The sequence below is a fragment of the Pecten maximus genome, chromosome 3 (genome assembly GCF_902652985.1).
Source record: "Pecten maximus chromosome 3, xPecMax1.1, whole genome shotgun sequence".
Lineage (NCBI taxonomy): Eukaryota > Metazoa > Mollusca > Bivalvia > Pectinida > Pectinidae > Pecten > Pecten maximus.
The window spans coordinates 41,507,585-41,531,731 of NC_047017.1; the positions used below are offsets into that span (position 1 = coordinate 41,507,585).

General features: G+C 36.8%; 1 protein-coding gene across 1 annotated transcript in view; it reads left to right on the top strand.

Moving 5' to 3' along the window:
* The window catches only part of LOC117324204 (potassium voltage-gated channel subfamily H member 1-like), a 78,585-nt gene extending 54,733 nt beyond the window's left edge, over positions 1–23,852 (top strand). The window contains exons 2-10 of the mRNA XM_033879945.1: positions 763–993; positions 5,036–5,164; positions 7,930–8,054; positions 8,248–8,643; positions 9,522–9,939; positions 14,750–14,949; positions 15,294–15,546; positions 17,343–17,539; positions 18,019–23,852. Of these exons, the coding sequence (XP_033735836.1) occupies positions 763–993; positions 5,036–5,164; positions 7,930–8,054; positions 8,248–8,643; positions 9,522–9,939; positions 14,750–14,949; positions 15,294–15,546; positions 17,343–17,539; positions 18,019–19,473 (3,404 nt within the window). The 3' untranslated portion in view covers positions 19,474–23,852. The remainder of the gene's footprint in view (positions 1–762; positions 994–5,035; positions 5,165–7,929; positions 8,055–8,247; positions 8,644–9,521; positions 9,940–14,749; positions 14,950–15,293; positions 15,547–17,342; positions 17,540–18,018) is intronic.
* Positions 23,853–24,147: the final 295 nt, after the last annotated feature.

The window sequence follows — 24,147 nt, forward strand, 5'->3', positions numbered from 1 at the left end:
GTATTGTTTTGCAATGAGGTGTTGTCTTTAAATTCGAATTGTACGGTTTATTTGACAAATAAGTCTTTCGAAATTTAATTTTAATTCTTTGTAAAAAAATAAGTTTTAATAATGTATTGTATGTGACCACAGACATACTGAATATAAAATGGTAAAATTAAAAAAATAACTTGTGAAATAGATGTTTTAGTTTTGTTAATTCTAGGAATGTGAGTGACATTGCCAATTGCCATTTTCTTAACATACAGAAAAGTGTCATTTTGTTCCTAGTTTCATAATCAGTAACGAAGTCCTGACCCAGTTATACATTTATCTGTAATTGGCAATTTGCAATTACCAGGAATATAGTTTGGCACGATGTAACTGTCATTGACAATAATATTGACGTGTGTTACTGTGTTATTGACTTTTATTTGCAAGTTATCAGGGATATTAGTTTGAACTGCAACTTCCAATGACAATTTATCAAATGTAGACTCGGATGGTATACAATGTCAAATCTTACGCAAAAAAAAGACAACAAAACCTTTACCACTTCAGAACATCTAGGCAACCCCCAACAGCATTATAAAACACCAATTGTGCAGTTTATCAGGTATTTTGCAACAATATGCTTCCTATAATGATCCCTGTTTATGGCATGTGTTTATTATTACGTGTATGCCATAAGTAAGTATTTTATAAAATTTATAGTGTACAATAATATAAAATTTCATTCTTGACTGATTTCTTTCAAATTTTATTTTTATTATTTAATTACAGATAGCAGCTTCCTGCTGGCCAACGCACGGATCGTGGAGTACCCTATAGTATATTGTAACGACGGGTTCTGTAAACTCTCCGGATATAACCGAGCGGAAGTGATGCAAAAAAGTTGCACGTGTAGTTTTATGTACGGTGATCTAACGGACCAGGACACTGTTCTAAAAATAGAACAATCTTTTGAGGGTGTGGAACAAGAACAAGTGGAAATTCTATTATACAAGAAAAATAGTAAGTTTTCTTATAACATCTTTTGTTTACAGGCCATTTTAATAACGACACTCGTGTTTCAACGATGTGTGACTTGAATTATTATTGACTATTCATACATACTCTTGTATGTTTTGCCTCATACACTTGAATATCATATCATTTTTCACGAATGAAAGTATCAACAATTTTCTCAAGAGTGCCAAATATCGACAAAACACTATCTATATATAGGGTATACACTTATCTACTTATTGGTCAACAAAGTTCAAAATTTTAAAACAAGTTCCTATAAAGAGCAGTACTGATTAAATCGTTCTTTTGGTTTGGCATGCATAACGTAAACTGTCGAAGACATTTCGAGGTAAAGTGATTTGTATATATTGCTATCTATCAATCAATCAGTTATTGCATTTTTTCAGTGATATATTCAGAAATTTGATTTGAATTTACTATCAAAACAAATTATGGAAAGACGCATGATATCTGGTTCTAGTGAGCAAAACATATTATATCTCCTGTCTTTTTACTAATTCTCTCTGTATCAGAATGATCTATATCATTATACAAATCGGTTTCATCTATGCGAATCTCCGCATTTCTTTGACCATTAAAGCCATTTAAAGTAGTGCTTGTCATGCCCTCTCGTTTTCAACCTTCCACATGTTACACACGTCAATATTGTGCACGACAGATATATCGTTCCATCCATCACAACCATTGTATTAAGAAAACTCCCGCGTACTATCTTTTGAGCGTTGATAAATGTCACCTTTGTTTTAAGAAAGACCAGCTCTTCTTCGGCTTCGTACATCTGCCATCAGAGATTTACCTCGTTAGCATAACTGACCTTTGATTGAAACGGCCTAAATGATAGGTCTAAATGTAGCGCTGGCGGCAAACGTCCATTTCACACCATCATATTGTAACATAATTTATCTATACATTCTTGACTTACCCGAAAAGGTCATTTGCGATTGCCTCCTACGAGAATGTCAGAGAAAGTTTTAGCGACGAACCTTCATACTTGCATTTTAGTGGCTTCAACAACAGAAAACATGATAAACACCTATGAGTATAGGTAGACATCTTGTCTGGTTTTGTTCTATGTGACCCCTGAAACACACACTGTTGTAACCCACACGCTGATGTAACGTAGTTACACTGGCCGTCAATCTGTCACCAAGATTTGCTTGGAAAGTCGAAGGAGGGGGATTTCTAAAGGCTCAGGACATGTCTTTGTCAATTATTGTTTTTCTTATCCGATGACCTATCCCATCCTTCCCTCCGCGTTTATACGTTTGGGCGATCCTGACAAACTCCTCTATTTCGACGGGTCGGATTATACAATTTTTAAGTTATATCTTTGCAAGGCAGGCGCAAAGTATGCTGCTCAAAATTATCTGCCCTTAGAGTGAAATGTGAATTTATTTCATTATTTTTTCGCCTTCGTTTCCCTGACTATCTTCTGTATTTTAGCTTTCGGAGGTTGATGTATATATTATTAAAAACAAGGGAAGGGTTTCGCTACTGTTTTGTGTTTTCCTACAGACACCCTTACTTTCGCGTGGTTTTCCCCACCTTTCAGTTGTAGGATATTGATGAGTGTCTCCTCGTATTGATTGAGAAATTCCATTATATATGGCTCTTTCATCTTTTCATCGGATTAACTCTTAGCCTCGTTGTTTCGAAGTCCATTCACCTCGATTATGTTAAAGATTTTCCACCCTGATTCTTCGCCCTCCATTCAGAAATCAAATAGTCCAGACATCGAAAAGATTCAAGCTAGATCTATTAACCGTATAGATCATTTATGTTTCAGAACACAACCATCACTTGCAAGCATCTTGCATGCAATATTTTTGTTATGTATTATGATACTATGACTTTAAAGGCACCTGTAGATTTCGGATTTATTGCCATCACATCTGCTAGTTTGCAGCCATAGGGTTTTGTAGTAGCTCAAAAAAGTACTGAATCATGTATCTTGCCACAATTACTGGGGATCGCATCCTGCCATTTGTTAATTCCCTGGGGAAAAGTTACCCATTTAGACATTTCTAAAGCTACTTTTGTAATTGGAGTCTGGTTTGGTATGTTTTAAAATATATAAGTAGTTGTAGAGCCACCAAAAACTTCCGACGTAGTACTAGAGGGTCAGATGGATAAAATGCTGATTTCATTGTACAGGGTAGAGCGCAAAATGGTTATATTGCTGTAGTTTATGCATCAACTTACTATGTTTTGTTTTAAATTATCACTTGTTTACCTAAGAACATACCATTCTAAATTTTTTCAGATGTTAACTTGTGTTTGTGCTACCAGGATAGCGGTTCTGGTTATACTTTAGTAAAATTTGAATAATATAATCACCTAAGAAATGAAGTACTATTACTATGCTTTTTAAATATGATTATAGCTTAGAATGTATATTATTTCATTTATTTTTCCAACCAAAACAATGGAAATTTTGAAATAACTAGCCAACTATGATTGTTCCCTTATGGTATACTTTTATTAATTAAATTCATAAACACTCTAAACATGTGTTTTATAAGGAAAAACCTGTTATGTTTATGACACCAATATTAAAGTAGGTCACATATAGGTTTACATTTACCTACTGGCAAAATGTCAGTGGGTTAGTGGAACAATTCACTATGACTGGGAAATATTTTATAGTCAATTCCGTGTAATGATGATAGACTGGCAAACTTACGTTTTTAGTGTGTACAAACGGTTCAATTGAAATACAAGGGCAAAACTATTGCTTTACTCGATCACCTTGGGTGATGAACTTCGCTTTTTTTTTTTAGACAATTTCAACATGAGCTGCTTCGTTATTCATTTGGTTTGTCTCAAGGCCAACTATATTCATTTCACCATTAAATCGACAGAAGGAACAGTTAGTTCACTAATTTCAATTTATGTTTCAAGCTTTCCAGTTGTGTATATTTCACTTGCCCTGATGTGTACCAGTTAAATGTAAATGTTATCTATTCGATGGCTGAATTTCGACCACAATTTGTTTTCTATTTATTTTATTTTCATAAAGGATATTTTTGACGATTATATTGTATCTTGGAAAATACATGTATCTTACACAAGGAAATACAATCCCTCTAAAATTATAATGAAAATAAGAACATGCCTGTGTATAGGACAGGTTCCAGTATTAAGTGTGCGTAGACTGGTTCACACATGTTCAAGGTATTGACAAATAGGTTTACTTGAAACAAAAATAGAACGATGCTTCAGTTGATCCCATTTGGTGAGGAACTGAGTTTGTCTTGAACTTCACAGTTTATAAAATTTGTCTTTAACCCTACCCAACTGATCCCACAGGAAATCCAAAAAACCAAGATTAATTCCTTAAATAAAGGAGTTGGATAATCTTTCTTTAGTCCAATGCATTGTGGAGATCCATTGCTCTAACCTCTGCATTAACTCGTCCATTAACTCAAGAATAACATTTTTGTGTATCTTAATTGGTGTCGACTTAGTTTTCAGCTCTTTCCAATATCCAGATAGATAATTTCAGATGTTACGTAACAACAAACCAACTGTCGTAATAAGGTTCCTTATTCTCTTGATAAGATTTAAAACGCTTTAAGATGCGACATCGTCGACAAAAGAGTAATTATGATCGATTGAAAACAATAATAGTCTGTTGATATTATTACACAATATAAAAAATTGTATACTTTACGTAATTTATAACCATCATAAGGTTACGCTACTTTTTCCCTTTTAAATTCCATGTGAATACTTTATTAAATCTCGACGAAATTCTATCTTACTCGACCTCTAAATTTGGTATGCAACTTTAGGCTAATAAGCAAACTATTTTAGGCTGCTGTTATTATTTTATTTATTTATTTTTAATGGGTTTTTTTTGTGTTAATTAGATATTTTTAAACCTTAAATGATGCATTTTGGTGACAGGCAGTGTATACTGTCGGTGCTGTAGCATCATTAACAATAACATAATTCAATGTTTAATTCAGCTGACCATTAATCTGTTATATATATAACATTATATCTTTATATACCCCCTCCACAGGAACACCGCTATGGCTGCTGCTGCACGTTGCGCCAATCAAAAACGAGAAGGACCAGGTCGTACTCTTCTTGTGCACATTCAAAGACATAACTGCTTTAAAACAACCAATCGACGAGGAAGGTGGCAAAGGTAAGCTATACAAGATGAATTAACAAAGATGAACGTACATTTTAAAACATAACCAAACATACAGTTTGTATTTACCATGAAGATGAGAAAATATCGATTCTTAAAAAAATGACTTCTTACAGAACAAAATCGCCTCGAAACAATTTGTTATGTTAGGATGTGACAGTTGATATGTGAAGTCTTTAAGTAACACAATTGTACTGAGAACTACCATCTTGTATTTGCTGGCATTGTGCCGTCTGTTATCTAGCTAGACGTAAGCATTACTCTATGTCCCTGCGTCCCCTGTACATCCAACGGTACCGCGATTAGCCAGCAAGTTCCTGTCGAGTTTATCGTGATAAATGAACCACCATCGTTCCCCATCTCTCTTGTCAGGAGTATGGATTCGGCTTTTAATTGCATTTTGGAAACAAAGTTTACATATAGTGTGCATGTTTGAACGATGTTATACCAGTCAAATATGCTTTCCTGCTACATAAAACGCTGACAGAGGCACAATTACAACATAGTAACACACTACGGCCCAACAACGGAGCGATAAGGGATATCTTGCAGTTGATTAGCGTAGCAAAAGTCTACCACGGAAGGAATCCTGTTAGACCTTTACTGGTGTGTCGAGTCCTGGCAAACACTAAAATTACACGGCGATTATAGACCTGCGGGGTCCTACCCTCCAATATGCTACGTGTGACCACGGGCGATTGACGCCTTATCGATTGGCCACCTCCGCTTGGTGCCAAATTGCGATAGTTGGGAACGGGATTCTTCTGCAGGTCGCGGGGTACTCAGTGGGTACATTACAGCTTATTGTGAACGCTAGACAAATAAATATTAAGCCATCAATCTCTAAAGTACAGGTCTGAAAAGGCTAGCGCAACAGTGAAACACAGTCTGAGTTATGGTCAACGTATGACGACTCCATTTGTACCTTCTCGCGTTGGTATGTCAGACACAGACCCGCCTATTCATTGATTTCAAGGGATACTCGGAAGTCATATAAAAATCCACTAATTGTTAAAATAAAGAGTTATTAAAACATAACCGACACATTTAGCAAATGCAAACATTATCGTTAGAATTAATGTTAAAAGTCATCAAACAAAGCATTATATTGTGTAAGGAAGGAGACATTTTTTTCAACATTTGGACAGACATAAACATTAGCTTTTGGTTTGTTTACGGTAATAAATAAGTCCTTTCTCTGAGTACCCTGTACTGCTGCTTGAAGAGTTGCACATTGAACACTTAAACAATTCATTATACTATAACCAATGAAGAAGACAACGCCACAGACCTCATATGAGACAACCAGAGATTATTTCAAACTCGACCAGCCCCCGTGGTTGCTTGTCGGACAGTACTAAGCGACACTGCCACTGCTGGGCGAGTATTAGTGGGCGACACCGCCACTGCGAAGCTGGTTAAGCCATTCAGTATTGTAGCATGTATACATCACCACCAATGATCGAGCACTCCATGTATGGCGCTCAGCCATACCATTAATTCATGCGATTGAAAATAACACCTTATCCTGAATCCATGTCATTCTGATTGAAGTCTTTGGAAATCTCAGGAAATAGTCGGACAGAATATTTTCAATCCAAAACCGTTTACGCTAGGTCTGCGATTCAATGATCATCCCTCTACGGATAATGGATTAGGATTTCTATCGAGGAATTAAAGGACGTTTATGAATTATTGTAGAGGAAAACGAGACGATTATAGCCGTATTCCTATATAACGATACCCCGAACTGATTAATCACCTAGGGCAGACATGCATATAACCGATCCATTCCGTACGGAACGATTTACCACCGGAACTGAAATCTAGGCATTTCTTACACAATTAATTTCTATGGGGGAAAGTGCGCCGAGCAAACATTTCAAAATAAAGCAAAACGGTATAATCGAGGTAACATATATGTATTTTACCACTGGGAGGGGCGGTGTAAAGCTTCATAAATACAGGTCTTATGTAAGCGGGACATTCCCCTATGAATCAATTCAATTTATTGGCAATAATTGTGGTGGGACTCCTGGTTTGTTGTGGCATACTGGTACAAGGAAATTGACTGGCTTCGTGTAAATCATCCAACCATTTTGGAACTCTTCATTATTGTCATATGTATAGGAGCTAAATGTTGTTGAACTCTCTAGATTTATCATAGGAACAGAAACATCCATAGAGTTACATTCATTATAAAATACTCTATATTTACCATAGTCATATACGATACGCTAGCCATTACATACCTCTCTCGATTGATCATAGAAATATTAATTAATATTAATCGGCCTTTATAAAGCTCTCTAGAATTATCATACGATAAAGAATAGATGCCAACTAGTATACAACCTTCTTATTGTGTACTAAACTTTCTAGATGTTACACTACAATAGAAAAGTCAGCATGAGTTCTCCAAATGTTATACTAAAAGAAAAAGCCAGCTGGTACAATAGAAAAGTCAGCTTGTATGAAGTTCTCTACATTAACATGACAATACAAAAAATCAGCTGGTATGAAGTTCACTAGATGTAACACTACAGTAGAAAAGTCAGCTGGTATGGAGTTCACTAGATGTAACGCTTGAATAGAAAATGCAGCTGGTATGGAGTTCTCTATATGTACCACGTAAATAGAAAACGTCAGCTGGTATGGAGTTCCATAGATGTTACACTACAATAGAAAATTCAGCTGGTTCTCTAAATGTCATACTACAATAGAAATATAGAAATATTCTCTGTGTTTTTTTTATACAGCGGGTATGAGCAAATTCGCGCGCCTCGCTCGATCTGTGACGCGGAACAAGTCTACACTCCTCCAGTTCTCATCACACATACCCAACACAAAGTTCGACAACTCAAAACCATCACAACTCGCAAATGTAAGTACTGTGATGTCTTTCTTTTAACATCGTTAACAAGAGGTAACAAAGGCCTGTTCAGATTAATGCAATCCCGTGACAAATGTCAGTGATTTACTATTAGAAATGATATGATAACGATGTGCAAATACAATTTTATAATGTAAAATCTGTTTCATGGAATAAATAAAACATAAAGCATATCTACTTTCAGATGATGAACCTAAACGCGGATGTTCTGCCCCAGTATCGTCTTGAGGCACCTAAGACTCCGCCTCATATCATTCTGCATTACTGCTTGTTCAAAACCATATGGGACTGGATGATATTGACCTTGACATTTTATACAGCGGTCACGGTACCGTATAACACTGCCTTCAGAAACAAGACAATGGACCAGGTGCCACTGCTCGTCCTGGACAGTATCGTCGATGTTGTGTTTTTCGTTGATATCATTCTTAATTTTCATACGACATTTGTGGGTCCTAGTGGTGAAATCATCTCCGACCATAAAATTATTCGTATGAACTATTTAAAGAGCTGGTTTGTTATTGATCTGCTGTCGTGTCTCCCGTATGACGTCTTCAATGCCTTCCAATATGTAGATGACGTAAGTATGATAGGGATATGATCTACAGTCTAGCTATTCAAAAAATAGACAAGTGATTATTTCCTCTTTTTAATATATGATTAATATTTACCAAAGTATCATTCTGCAAAGGAAGGATCAACTCAGGCAAATGAGGAATGGATCAAATTGATTTTTTGTTAAATTCATCAAGGAAACATCCCGACAATGTTTCTAAAAATTGATAAAATGATGACACAATAAATAAACAAATTTAGAGTAATAACGATACAAGACCAGGTGTTCCAGAATAGTACGCGTATTCTGCTTCAAAGACAACATATAAATCAATCTCAAATCAATGGAAATGATAGCCGTTTAACGGGCAGCAAACACGTCACAATTCATACCTTTACACGGAAATAGATAATTTCCAAATCAGACCCTGGTACTGACCATAAAATGTTCGGATATTGTTCATAACCTCGCATACTTGTTTTTGAAACCATGATATCTGTATAAGCCCCTCATACGGGACCCTTGGCGTGTTGATATACCTGATGGTTCCGTTGTCACCATCCTTCATGTATATCTCATTTTGAGGGTGTGACTTGGCTGATGGCATGTTATGACAGGTGCTGAAGTTGAATCAGAACACATTTACCATTCCGGAACACCTGATTTCATTCTCTTTGAACTTTTACACCGGTTTTGATGGAGATCTATATTATCGAATTATTTCATCGCTTTAGTTTGTTTGCATATCGATATTCTCTGCTATTTTTTAAAACGAAATTCCCGTAAAGAAACGTTCATAAAAAGGGAATGTAAATTTTCTTATCGATGAATTTGTCGTCATAAAAAAGTTGTGACCTTTTTGTCGTAATTGTTTTTACATGTTGCCTTTTCCTTCTTTTCAGGGGATAAGCACACTGTTCAGCGCGTTAAAGGTCGTTCGTCTCTTAAGGCTCGGGAGAGTAGTCCGAAAGTTGGATCATTATTTAGAATACGGAGCCGCCATGCTGGTTTTGCTCATTCTTGTTTTCATACTGTTTGCTCATTGGTTTGCTTGTATATGGTATTCTATCGGCCTAACAGAACTTCAAAGTGGTTTGGAATATGGCTGGCTTTCTACACTAGCCAATACCACATTTGAACCTTTTATATGGACTAACACCACTACAAGAACTATGCTCACCGGGGGCCCAGGCAAGGGCATGCGCTATCTCACCTCGCTCTATTTCACGTTGTCATGCATGACTGGTGTCGGCTTTGGCAACGTGGCAGCCGCAACTGAACACGAGAAACTGTTTTCTATATTCATGATGATCATTGGAGGTAAGAACTGAGTGATATGTCAGTAGGCTTTCATGCTATAAGATGATGTCAATGATAGACTGTAAGGAAATTGATAGGGACGTGTAATATTAGGATACAAAAGAGCCACCCTATGTTAATGATCCCACAAAGTACGATATAGTGAAAAATAGAGTAAATTATAAATGCAATAAACTAAAGTCATATAAGATTAACTCTAATTCCTCCCTACAAGGCACCATCTCACTCATCCACACTGGGTATCCTCTTTCCTCCTTACATTATATCATTCCATTTTAAGGCATTATGTTTACCACATAATGTATCATTTAACTTCTTCTTGCTGTGTGTTCTTCTATTTTTCACTATAAATAACCTAATCACTCAACATCCACCAGGAGCCCACACCAGGAAGAGGAGGTCACATTAATTCAATAACATACCTTTATTTTCAATGATTACATTTTCGCCGCGTGACACAGTTTACTGCTGTTGTCCGTTTGATCCATGTCGTGATTTAGTTGGCAATGATGTATATATCAGTGGGTATTGCTGTGATTTCATAAATTGAATCAATGTTATATAGTGATCCGGCCAATGGTTGACCTTTGTCAGCGACATCATTCCCCCAGTACCTCAGCGGTAAAACATTGGTTAATTAGAACGAACGAAGTAACGTGATTTGATGCCATTAATTAGACCGCAAATTTGATTTTGGTGTATGAAGCCAACATTCATTACTGTACTCACCTGCGATATTCGATGTACGAATTAACAATTCGAAAAACTATAACAAATTTTGCTCCGATATAAGTAGTTTTACCTTAGGGACCCCCAGGAGGGACCTTTTTACTTAGGACGTATTTGTTACTATTTTTTTCATATTTGTTATTATTTATTTGTTATAAATTTTGATATTTTACTGAACAGATGTTGCCTGCTTCATTACCAATTACAAACAAGTAATAACAAATCAGTATTTACAAGTAAGTAATAACTGTAAAGCAAAATAGCAAATATCGTCAATAGAATTTAAATAGCGTCCAGACAATTTGAATACCCGGAAGTACTTAACAACGGAACATAAACACAAAAGGATTAATATAAATAGATATATATATTATAATATAATTAAGTAACATAATGAATAATTATTACAATAAAATACGTCAGTATTAGTAATTATTAATAACAAATACGTAATACAATATCAGGAATATGTAAGTGACTAATACATACTAAGATTAAAATGGTAACTTAAGATGTCCGATCAGGGCTTCCATATTAGCTTGTCTCCATTGGACTGACCTCATTCTTGTCTAGGTTTTATATGGTTATATGAGAGAATTCTATTTTAGCAACATATTCCGTCTAAGTAATTAATTAGCTGAACCAGGCTCCAGTTTCATCAATATTCCTTAGCGTTATGAAATTGTCCAAGACGAACGGCGTAACAGAATTAAAAGAACAGATCATAACTAAGATTTATTCCCTATTTAAAGCAAAAATAACTTCCGATTGATAATTTTACTGAATTCCGTATGTTAAGGAATATTGATAAAACAGCATCAAGTAAAATATGATATTAACATTCAGGGAATGATTTGTTATGAACTTAACAAAGATATAACTTTGTAGGAATCCACTCAGATCACATATAAACTTTATTATAAACCTATTGCCGCAAAGAGATTACGTTCAACCTAGGTGACGGACCAAGTCCGGACAATAATCAAATGAATGCTATTAATATTGAGGTGAATTATTTATAAACCAATCATTGGTGAATATACCAAATCCATCTTGACAATATATCTAGGCCATAAACCTTCCGAGCACTTTATAGTGCATAAAGAGCAGGAGATAGCGATCGCAGATCAGGTAGCTTTATTCGCAAATTTAAACAAAATCAATACCCGTATTCTTTGTTAATGAACCCTCTATGATTTAGTAAACAATGTAAACATATTTGTATAGGAAATCTAATTAATGTAAGAAAATGCAGAACTTTACGATTAACAATTGCATGGTTTCTCATGCAAATTATTTTATTATATATTTTATGACAATTACGAGTGTTCTTGAACGTTTCCAAAGGTACAAACGCATGGATTCAAAATCTTAATTACGCCCAAAGGTACAAACATGTGGAGTCAAAATATTGATTACGTCTAAAGGTAAAAACGCGTTGAGTCAAAATCTTAATTACGTCGAAAGGTAAAAATGCGTTGAGTCAAAATCTTAATTACGTCGAAAGGTAAAAATGCGTTGAGTCAAAATCTTAATTACGTCCAAACGTAAAAAACGCGTAAAAAGTAAAAATTTTAACTTAGAAAACAGAATTTCTTAGAGCTTTCCATGATTTATGAAGTACTGTTTTGCCTTGATGAAAAACATAACGGCAGAATATGTCTTGTTAAAATCTATATTATTGTAATATCAAATCCTCTTCTTAATAGGCAAATACCGATACCGGTTAATTCGTCCAAACAACAATCCCTTTTTTTAAAACTCGTATAAATATCACGATAACGAAAGGTATATATGCTTGTATGCATCAATATCTGTATCAGTGCACTAACTCTATCTAATAGTAACGCCAATTTTCATTAGCTCACTGTGATATTATCAACTTTGATTTTTCTATGACGTATGATTTTAATGATACATGCTGTAAGTGTTGTACAGTTTACTGTCAAACACTTGTTAGCAGAGCTTTTGGCTCAAAGTGATATCGATCAGAAATAAAGTCTCGGAACTTTATTGCCAATAATCCTCTTTAATGTTCATGTAAGAAGTAGACAATAGATAATACTTTTGTCCATTGATTTTAAATTTTATGCTATAACCATATTTTTTATGTATTCCACAAGATTAAAATTCAGAATTAATATGTTTACCACTACAATACCCAATAGTATTATCCTTGGTAATATATTGCAGTATTATACATGTAGGTAATTTTATATGTTATAACACAAGTATTTTTGACATTCCACGTGTACACGAAACACTTGTTGGACTTCATGCACAATACCATTCGCGTACATATGCCATTAACTACAATATTCTTAGATCGACATAGCAATATTTAAAAAGCAAATAATGAGGGCACGAACATTTCATTTCAGAACATTAACCTTAATCTACAAAATGATGATACCATCTAATCCTACCTTACGTTTATATTGATTTATTTGACCGTGTCCACCTGTAGTTCCGTCGATTATCATATTAAATTTAATGCTGTCCTCATTTGGTCACATTTTTACTATCCAAAAGGCCAACATGTATTGTTTTACTTTCAACACCGGAAAAAAATGTTTGTATAACATTTACCGAAAGATGACTGGCTAATAGTTAGAAGCTTCTGAGAAACTCTTCTAGCATATACGAAATCCGCCAACTAAAAAAATAAGGATACTAGTTAGAACTTGTTTATTTAATGTAAATATTAATTCTGTGATATGTACACTCTGGGAAACCATTCCGTTACACTTATTACACTGTTGTGTCTGCCAGATCTACGCCATGATATAGTAGGTGTCTTCCATAACGCTGTCTAAAGCTATCATTTTCGTGTTGTCGTATTGCATTACATTGTATTTGAAGTGTGTCTAGCAAATCGTTGTGGACAGTCGTAACTCATATTACCGGTTCATTAGCACAATTGGATTTTGAAAGTTTTGACACTCTTCCTCTGGGAGGTGCCGTTCTGTATTGATCGTAGTTCCAGTTCGCATCTGGGAACGAGGCATACGTTTTGTGTTTCCGTTCAGGGTGGCAGACAGGTGTTAATTGCCGTTGATCATCACCACATTGACCGGTATTGACTAAGCGTCATCATTAATAACAAGCACAAAACTCCTCGTGCATTTGATACAATTATATCACAATTTAGGCAGCAATAGAACTATCCTTGAAAAACACCATAAAACTATCGTTAATAAGGTAAAAGTGGGTCATAAGAGCTATAAACTGAAATGTCCGCGAGAAGACGACACGGGAAGGGTTGGTTTGATATCTTCCTGGAAAAACGATATGTTTCTTGAATGGTCAAATGAAATGAATAATTAAGGGACATCCTTTGCACAGTGTAGCTCTTTAATGTTACTTAATGTGTGAATGCTTCTATTAGTTAATGAGAGACGTTAATATTTTGAATAATTAATTATGAACTTGTGAGCGCCGCGTGTTGCCTGTCTGTGTCAATCAGGCACGTGCATTGTGATGGATGTGACGCTCGCGCCACTCTTCGACATGTTTGATGTTATTACTTGAGTCGTTAAGGTTTTTGGAGTTAATGGTGTAAATTTCTTCTCCATAAAACTCCGTTACATTTAGATTCCACTTGACCGTTCGAATTTAAATTGTGTTTCATTCTGAACTTGTCAGCTTACACTGCATCCATTGTCAGCCTGATAGTTTGACTATTTTAGTAATCCAGAGCTATAGTGTAAGTGCACATAAAATTATCATTCTAGAGTTATACATAATTAATATACACGTCTCTGTTCTCGGAATATTTAGCGACATAAAACATAACATTTAGTGAGTTTTATTGTTCGATTTCCTGTTAACAGAAGTAAAGTGGTGGTGCAACAATTATATAACATCATTCTCATCTCTGTAAAAGTACAAATTTCGGTAATTTAGGTCACATGGGATTTGGTAGTATTTCCTGCTTCTGATCGCAGTAGTCATCAGGGCGGCTAATAAATGCTCACAATGTCATGTTCCATACTGATATTAAAACGTAATGTCCTATGCATGAATAAACTCTCCGCTGTGGCATATTGGCTAAAGATAACCTTTATTTTTTTGTTTTCAGCACTGCTCTATGCAACAATATTTTCCAATGTGACAACCATATTTCAACAGTTCTACGCCAATTTCGCACGCTACCATGATATGTTGAACAGTGTCCGCGACTTCATGAAATTGCATGATGTCCCCAAGATCCTTGGAGAGCGCGTGATGGACTACATTGTGTCCACGTGGGCCATCACTAAGGGTATTGATGCCACTAAGGTAATATTTTAGCTCATACTCACTCCAATTATTGGGTATTCAATATGATTAAAATCATTAGTTCACCTTAACAAATAGTGTTTGAGATAAAGATTTCAATGGCTCTGTGTTTTGGTATCTCCACTCATGAACTCTCAAACGCTGCCATATCATCTGATCAATGGATCACTTCTACATTATCCATTAATCAAAACATCCTTGAAACATTGCTTTTTGTAATGAATTATTGCTATAATAAGAATACGTTGTCAGTGTTGTTTTTCTTGGACAATCCTAGTAATCAATTACAACCAAGATTGAAAATTGCAAACATTAAGGAGTAAATAGATTCTGTTTGATTCCAGGTTTTGAATTATTGTCCTAAAGACATGAAGGCCGACTTGTGTGTTCATCTCAACCGAAAAGTCTTCATGGAGCACCCGGCCTTCCGGTTGGCCAGCGATGGTTGTTTGAGAGCGCTCGCCATGCATTTCAACATGACGCACAGTGCACCCGGTGACCTGATATTTCACCAAGGCGAAAGCCTTGATGCCTTATGCTTTGTTGTGTCAGGGTCACTAGAGGTCATTCAGGACGATGAGGTGGTCGCCATACTGAGTACGTAATGCTAGATTAGTGAATGTTTTATAAAGTTGAACCATGTGTCAAAGACATATTTCACGATATCAATGTGTTGTTTAGAATAGTGTTGCCATTCTTCTGATGTATTTCATATAACTGGCTTGTTATGCCTACATAAGGATACAATCGTGTCAGCTACCAGGCTTTGTCCTATAAATAGGCTTATACATCTGCATGTTCCACATGGAACCACACGTTGGTGTGTGACCTCTTCCATAATATCGTAAACCATTTGAATAAGGTAAAGTATCACAATAACATGTTTGCTTATTCATAGTAATACCAGCAGCTCAACAAACACAGAGTGTTCGAAAAATTGTTTCAAAAACCTTGGTATAAATTGCATTAGTACAGAACTGTCTGATAAAAACTTATCATTCTCATTAAGCTTATTTGATGGATCCGCGGAAAATAAACAATTAAATATTTATATATTTCATTAACTCTTCCTCAATATCCCATCCAAAAGAGCAATTAAATATGCTCACACTGAACATGAGACATACTAATGTCCTCATTTATGGCAGTACCTCGACAGCGGAATGTTAGATAGTCATAGTACGCTGCTTGCCATCCCAATGGACTGTCAGTCACATTACTGTTTGTAGGCCCTGTGGAATATTAGTCACATGACTGTTTGTAAGCCTAATGGAATATTAGTTTCATTATGTTGGCAGTGTGACATATCAGCCACATTTACATGTGTACTGTTTGTACGCTTAGTGGAATGTTGGTTACATTACTGTTTGTAAGCTTAGTGAGATGTTGATTACATTACTGCTTGTAAACCTGGTAATATTTTAGTCACAATTTTTCTTGGAAGCTGGAATGGCATAGTTTGTACTTGGGCAGATCCCACGCGTTACCGATAACAAACATGCTACATTGCAAAACAAGTATTCTAAAGTACCATTCCACGAGGACAGTAAGGACACCCATCCACTTTTTCCTTTGCCAAGTTCCTAGTATGACGTCACTCATTATCTATTGTCTTTCGGAATATAATTGTTCTATATCTTTTGAAACTTCCCAAGTTTGCTGCTGTGACTTATGAGGAATAATTATGATAAATTTATATCTTACCCAGTCTGTTTCCTTAGACAGCCTTTTTGGGATTAGGTAATATAAGATGTTCCTTATTTTCACAATATGATATCTATATGATGTATTGCCAAAATGTCTTCTGTCACTAAGTTCGAGTACGCTTCCTTCATCATAATCCTATTTTTATATTACCCACTGACACTTTAAATGTATGTTATATCTTAAACATATGCTGTTATGACTGCGTTACGTTTATTGTACTCCCAAACCTGCAGCAGAAGTTAGGGGGTATATCGGAATCATCTTGTCTCTCTGTCTGAAACTACACAGGAATATTATGGACCATATGGTCTGCACTCTCAATTACTACTATAATATATTGTAATAGGTATATTGACTATACACGTTACAAGTGTATGCAAATGAAGCGGCCAGGGGCGGGGTATTAATCACACGCTTACAGTTCTTTTTATCGGTTAGCGTTCCCTTGGACATCTCTTTGGTTGTGAATGTCTCCCAAGACATTCATTCTCTATGTGCCTACCTGTTGGTGTCTCCCTAGACTGTCGTTGCAAGGGAAAAAACTAGATAAATAAAATAAACGTGTGGTAATACTTCAGAATTTTAAAGCATTTAAGTTTGAAATCTGTGAGAAACATGAAGAAAAACAATGGCAATGGTGTTAGCGAATTGGATTAAAATAGAGCTGAATTCCCTTGTTTCCGCAGGTAAAGGTGACGTATTTGGCGACAACTTTTGGAAAGAACAGTCGATCGGCCAATCCACAGCCAATGTTCGAGCTCTAACCTACTGTGATCTCCACACCATCAAAAGGGTTCGGATATTAGAAGTTCTAGAATTCTACCACGCCTTCGCCAACTCATTCGCCAGGAATCTCACACTAACGTACAACCTCCGTCACAGAGTTAGTATATATGGTGTGACTGTTTGTCTCGAGGGACATGGTTATTCCCGTGTAATCGCATAAGTGTTTCTACACATATTTATACTTAGTGTTCAGGAGTGAAAATGATGAAATATAAATGAGCCTGTATTGAAGATCTGGAAACGAGCATTGTTATCTCCATCACAAATAAAATATGTAGACTATAGATAATTATGTATGACTTTACTGCCAATTGGTTTTCGGTAGAACTAACGCCATGGAATATATCATAATAAAGACAAATCTCAAGAATTATTTGCTTCTTACTTGCAATAATAACGGTTAAATTAAAAGTGCATGCAATTGTGTTGCACACTGTATACAGAGTAGCATTAATACACGTTATGGGTTTGAGTTTATGATATACATTTACTTCAATGCAGATAGTGGGTATCATTATAATGCCAAACACCTTACAGTGTATAAGTATAAAATAAAGAGCTTTGTTTGTGTTTCAGTTGATTTTCCGGAAAGTTGCCGATGTCAAAAAAGAGAAAGAACTGGCAGAAAAGAGGAAAAATGACCCACCATTGGAGTTGTCGAGTGATCATCCAGTTCGTAAGCTTATTTCACGATTTCGAAAAATAAGCGATGCGAAGGCCATGCAACCAAATAATGATCCCGAGCGCGGACGTATGTCTGCCATGGATATGGCCGAACGACCGCGGAGTTTTACGAGGCTTATCAATGTCTCCGAGGGCTCTCAAGGCGGCTCACCTGTCCCAAAAATAGGAGGTGGAGCTTCGAAATGGGGGAAAATAATGAACGGGAGTGTGCCGTCGGAAGGGACATCGGATAACAACCAAAATAAATTAAATGTTGAAAAGGAGAAGGATGATTTACAGACAAAGATAAATGAGGCACCAAAAGCGACAGTAAAACCCTTATCTAAATGGGGCAAAATGATGGCAAAACCTCCGGAACCGATAAATGAAGCTCCGGAGGACGATCAGAAATCTAATCTGAAAAAGACAGATTCAACCGACAGTGGAATTCTCCGTAGTAATGTGAAATTAGACCAATTAGCGGAAGACACTGTGAGCGAGGGCCCCCAGACATTGAGGGAGTCGACATCCGGGGCACTCTCAGTAGCCGAACGTCAAATGCTGACGTCTCTCTATGATATAAGGTTAGAAATCAAGGAGGAAATAGACGTGTTACACCAAAAAATGACAAGAATAGATGAACAAATGTCGGAAATGCTCCGGATGTTTTCTCCTAGCACCACTCCGTGTTCGTCACAAGAGTCGACATATCCAGTGTCGAAAATTACTTCACCACGTAATACTACTACCAACACCACGGCAAGTATCGATAACACTCCAAAATCGTCAGTAGAATCCTCGCCCAAAAGGCGAGTGGCTGACGTGAACTTTATCGCAAAATCGTCGACGACGTCAGCACCACGACCAAACTCGCCGGCTAGTGTTAAGTCACGTGATTCGCAATCAAAGACGTCTCAGGGCTCTTCCGTAGATATATCTAGAGGGTCTCAGAATGACTCTCGTTCTTCCTCGCCAGCTGGCCGAAGTTCGACACCTGTAAAGACTTCAAACATCTCGTCGATGTGTGATGATGTTCTTAAAATGGATGTGAAAACTAAGTTGATTAAAGCTCACCCAAAAGGCCTGCAAAACAAATCACCCAGTGCTCGATACAGTGCACACGTAAGCAACCAGCAAAGACAACAACATTCCCCACCGAAACATGTTCAACTTAGCAGCTCATCGGAGCCCTCGGGATCTGTAAGTGATTCGGGGTCCCAACAGTCCCAACCGTCCCACGGGGCTCATTCGTCTCCCGGAGACGGAAAGTCAGGGTCAGATCGAGGTCAACAGGTGTTGGCTGGACTTCGGATTCCCTCGGACGATAACGACGCACACATTAAAGACAGAGACTTAGATATCTTATGAGGAATATGTGGTCTACGGTTGTGAGGTTATCTGTGATTATCCTAGGCAACCTTACTATTGTTACAAATAATTAAGTGATATCTCGCCCGCATTAATATCAAGGTGATACAAATGAAATTGGAGTTATTGTTACTGTCGGTGAGATTGTTCATAAGGTTCCGGATCGTTCAACTAACTGTGGAATCATTGAGATACATGGTCACCAGTTTCAAATTATTCTGGGCACCTCAGAAGAGAATCTTCTCTTCCGATTAATTCGAATATACTTCCGTTTTTGTGAATGTGTCGCTTCATGGGTCTATGTCGCACAACAAGGAGAGAATAGAGCGGATCTCCACGCAACTGTCTGACCGTACCATATGTGTATACATATAGGCGATCTGACAGAGAAGCAAAACAGAAAAAGAACTTGAACCAGCATGGATTCTAGTTAGGCAACATGGCTATTCTAATTAGCCATCAGGGCGTCTAATCAGGCGGTTGTATTTTTCAGGGATTGTTATTCTCTATGTGAGCGTGGAATTGAAAGCAAAGTGTTGTTAGTTTTCAATATATACTGAATAATGCAAAACCAAAGATACAGAGATATGTTGGAATGTTTTCACTGTATATGACGATAGTTAAACTCATTTTCTTAGGAACAATTAATGGCAGTTTGTTTTCCACTGCTCATTGTTGAACAGAATGACTAAAAACCTTTCCAGTGACGCCACCTGGTGGTAGTGTCTACACTATGTGATATCTATTCTGCATTTGCTCACTGTCCAATAGTGAAAGATTAGCTCTGTATTTCCCCGTCAATATCATTCTTCAAGACTATGAACGTGGAACCATGCTTAAGCGATGAAAGTCAACAGCCTGTATATGAACCAATATCTAGCCAGTTTTGTTTTAGGAATTAATGTTGCTTAAGTTGTCGTCCAGGTATGTCTGACTTACTGTCGCTAACGTGTGTGTTTGGTACAGGGATGGTCGACTAGCTATCTCAAATTACTTGTGTATCGGTACAGGGATGGCCGAATCATTGTTGTTAATCTGTGTATCAGTACAGGGACCGTTACCTAACCGTCGATAACCTATGTACCGGTACAAGGACCGTCGACTCACTGTCACTAATCTGTGTACCAGTACAGGGACGGCCGACTCACCGACGCTAACTTGTGTACCGGTACAACGACCGTCGACTCACTGTCGGTAATCTGTGTACCAGTACAGGGACGACCGACTCACCGACGCTAACTTGTGTACCGGTACAAGGACGTCGACTCACTGTCGGTAATCTGTGTACCAGTACATGGACGGCCGACTCACCGACGCTAACTTGTGTACCGGTACAAGGACGTCGACTCACTGTCACTAATCTGTGTATCAGTACATGGACGGCCGACTCACCGACGCTAACTTGTGTACCGGTACAAGGACGTCGACTCACTGTCACTAATCTGTGTATCAGTACATGGACGGCCGACTCACCGACGCTAACTTGTGTACCGGTACAAGGACGTCGACTCACTGTCGGTAATCTGTGTACCAGTACATGGACGGCCGACTCACCGACGCTAACTTGTGTACCGGTACAAGGACGTCGACTCACTGTCGGTAATCTGTGTACCAGTACAGGGATTGTGGACTAACAATCGCTAACCTGTGTATCGGTACTGGAATGGCTGACTAAATGTCACTGACCTGTGCATAGATGCAGGGGTGGTCAACTCACATTCGCAAACCTATTAGTCGGTACAGGGACGGCCGACTCGCCATCGCTAACCTGTTTATCGGCACAGGGACGGCCGTCTCACTGTCGCTAACCTGTTTATCGGCAAATGGACGGCTTTACTAACTGTCGATAACCTGTTGATTGGTACAGGGTCGGCCGACTCATTGTCGCTAACCTGTCTAACGGCACAGGGACGGCCGACTCATTTTCGCTAACCTGTTGATCGGTACAGGGACGGCCGTTTCACGTGACGGCCGAATCGCTGTCGCTAACTTCTAACTCAACCAATTGTATAGCTTCGTTATCCTAATGGAATCCACAAAATTTCATGGGGAATTTGAATTTTAATCTTGATACGTGTTATCTTTATGGTTATTTTTTTTTTATTGCTGTTTAATTATGAAGATGATATTATTGCCACCCGTTTAAGAAATGTTTCCTTTTTTTCTTCCACTCGGAGGATCCAAAACATTCCACTGCCTTCCAATCATAGCACCCGGAACACATTCACGCATTCTTAACATGGTCGTCTTATCTAGATAGTCAAGTAAATCATCATACTGCATTGTTCATTTTAATTGCATGTTTTCCGTACCATCAATGCAATGTGTATGACTCATTGTATTGTGATATTTAAAACTGATCTTTGAAATTAAATGCACGTAAACAAAATTTTGAGGACAAAAGCCAAACGATGGATTGATCCATTTTTGCTCATGAAAGTGAAAAACGTTCATGAAACAAAAAGTTTGTCGTCACATGCACTTAGGTCTGAGCTAACCACTTTATTCCCGATATAAATAGTGACGCTATTTTTCAGGTGTAAGGACTAAGCTTTTTTTTAATGTCTTTTGATTATCTTTTAGCCATACGTACACCAGTCATTGTGTTGTCCTGTTTAATTCACAGTTTGCTCCGATGCCCACCTAGTAGAGGAATGACTTGGACAAAATAATCACAAGTTAGATGACCAAGTAATTAGCTTACCGTTCGAGACGAAGAGCCATATCTTAACATTTTTGACGGTAAATGTTACTTGTAGAGTCGCTAGGCTATACACTATGTGACGTTACAACACCTCCATGGAACTCACAATGTTAAAATGTCAATTGGTTACACAAACGTATTGGTAAACACCATTTGCTAATGTAGATTACAGCACTGGTAGTTTCAAATTGAAAATGTTTTCTTTTTATTGAAAATATCCCTCGGCTTATACAGTGCTCAAAACGATGCAAAACCTACAAGGCATTAGATGAACAAAAACGTCATTTTACGCAACCTATGTATAATATATTGGGTTATTTGTGACTTTTATGGGAACACCGAACATGAACAAAGTACGAAAAAACAAACTTATAAATGTTGTATCCGTATTGGTCATACACTATGTATACTACATTTCCTAAAAGGTCAAATTTGTTTATTTCTAGACACAGATAATATTGTAAGAGATATATATTTATAACAGACAACTTTAAATTTATTATGTAATTGTAAAGTTATATTTTGATACAGAGTTACTTTGAATTCACTTGTTGAAATTCAATTGGCTTCCAGGTGCTTCTGTCACATAAAACATTTGTATCAATATGATACTACACTCGGGATTCCTTGTTTTGGTATTTGGCGTTTCAAGTGGTAAAATCTGCATATACTAAAAGATTTAGATTATTCATGAATTTTGGACAGGATTTTTCAGGTCTTCAACAAAACATTTATAAAGAAAGAAATGTTTCTAGGCGTTGATTGTTTTACCACATCACGATGTTGTTAATGTTCCACTGTACTTTCCTCAATTCTTGTTATTTGAGCTAAGGTTAGTGTAAGCAATTATTACGTACGCCAACCAATCCCTACCCATGATAATAACGTTGCCCAGAGCGCCTTTATAGAATTTAAAAACCTTTAAGCGATACACAGTCGCCTAATTGTACAATATACTTCCTTATTGCTCCGTTGTAATGTTGAGTTAATAGGTTTTGAGAAGTAAACCAGCCACGGCTCTCTGTCCTATTTATGGTATGAAAACAGAGAATTCTAAACGAGTTACGCTTGAGAGGAAGTACCTATAAGTTAGTTTGCAATCAAAAGCATTTAGACACATAAAAAGCCCTTTGAATGATAAGTTGTTTTTGCATTTATAAATGAGCCTGATTGTTTTGTGTGATAAATGTTGATACAGTTTTATCGAAGTTAATCTATTAAAATAATGAAGTACTTTGTTTTACTTCATTTAGTTAAGTCTTGTTTAATTTATTTCCACTTTGCATAATCTAGAAACTGTTGTTTTAAAGTTGGGCTTTGTATACTTAGGTAGGTTTTATAAGGCATTTTGCTATAATGTGATGTCTGCGCACGCGTAACGTCTGTATTGGCACCGCCCCTCACGCCTCGTAACCACGCCCACGCCTGGGGGACGGCGCTGACAATGTAAGGAACCACGGCTCACTCTGGACACAGTTCCATGTGATATTTTCATCATTTTAATGGTATAATAATACATTTCACATAGAGTCTTTCACTCCGGTATTCCATCCAACGTTTTGTTGATTTTTTATCTTGTTTCCCCTCACATGTAATATATTACCTGTTTACAACATTGTTAATAAACCACCCACCTTTATCATTCATTTTCGATTAATAAAAATAAATTACTTTTTAATCGAGTTATTTTTTCTATTATCTATTTCAGGTGTTCAGTACAGTTCTATTTCCTGGCATGATTTATTTGTACAATAACACTGATTTCTATTGTTCTCTCACGACATCAGGTACAAATGTTTTCATATGGAACGCCATATCCGTCATATATCGTATAGAAAATATTAAATGCATTGATATTTTATTATTTTATAGGTTTTCTTCTTTATATGATTTGATTCTGTCATATTGTATGATGTCATTATTATATGATTTGATTTTGTCATTATATTGTATAATGTCATAATTATATT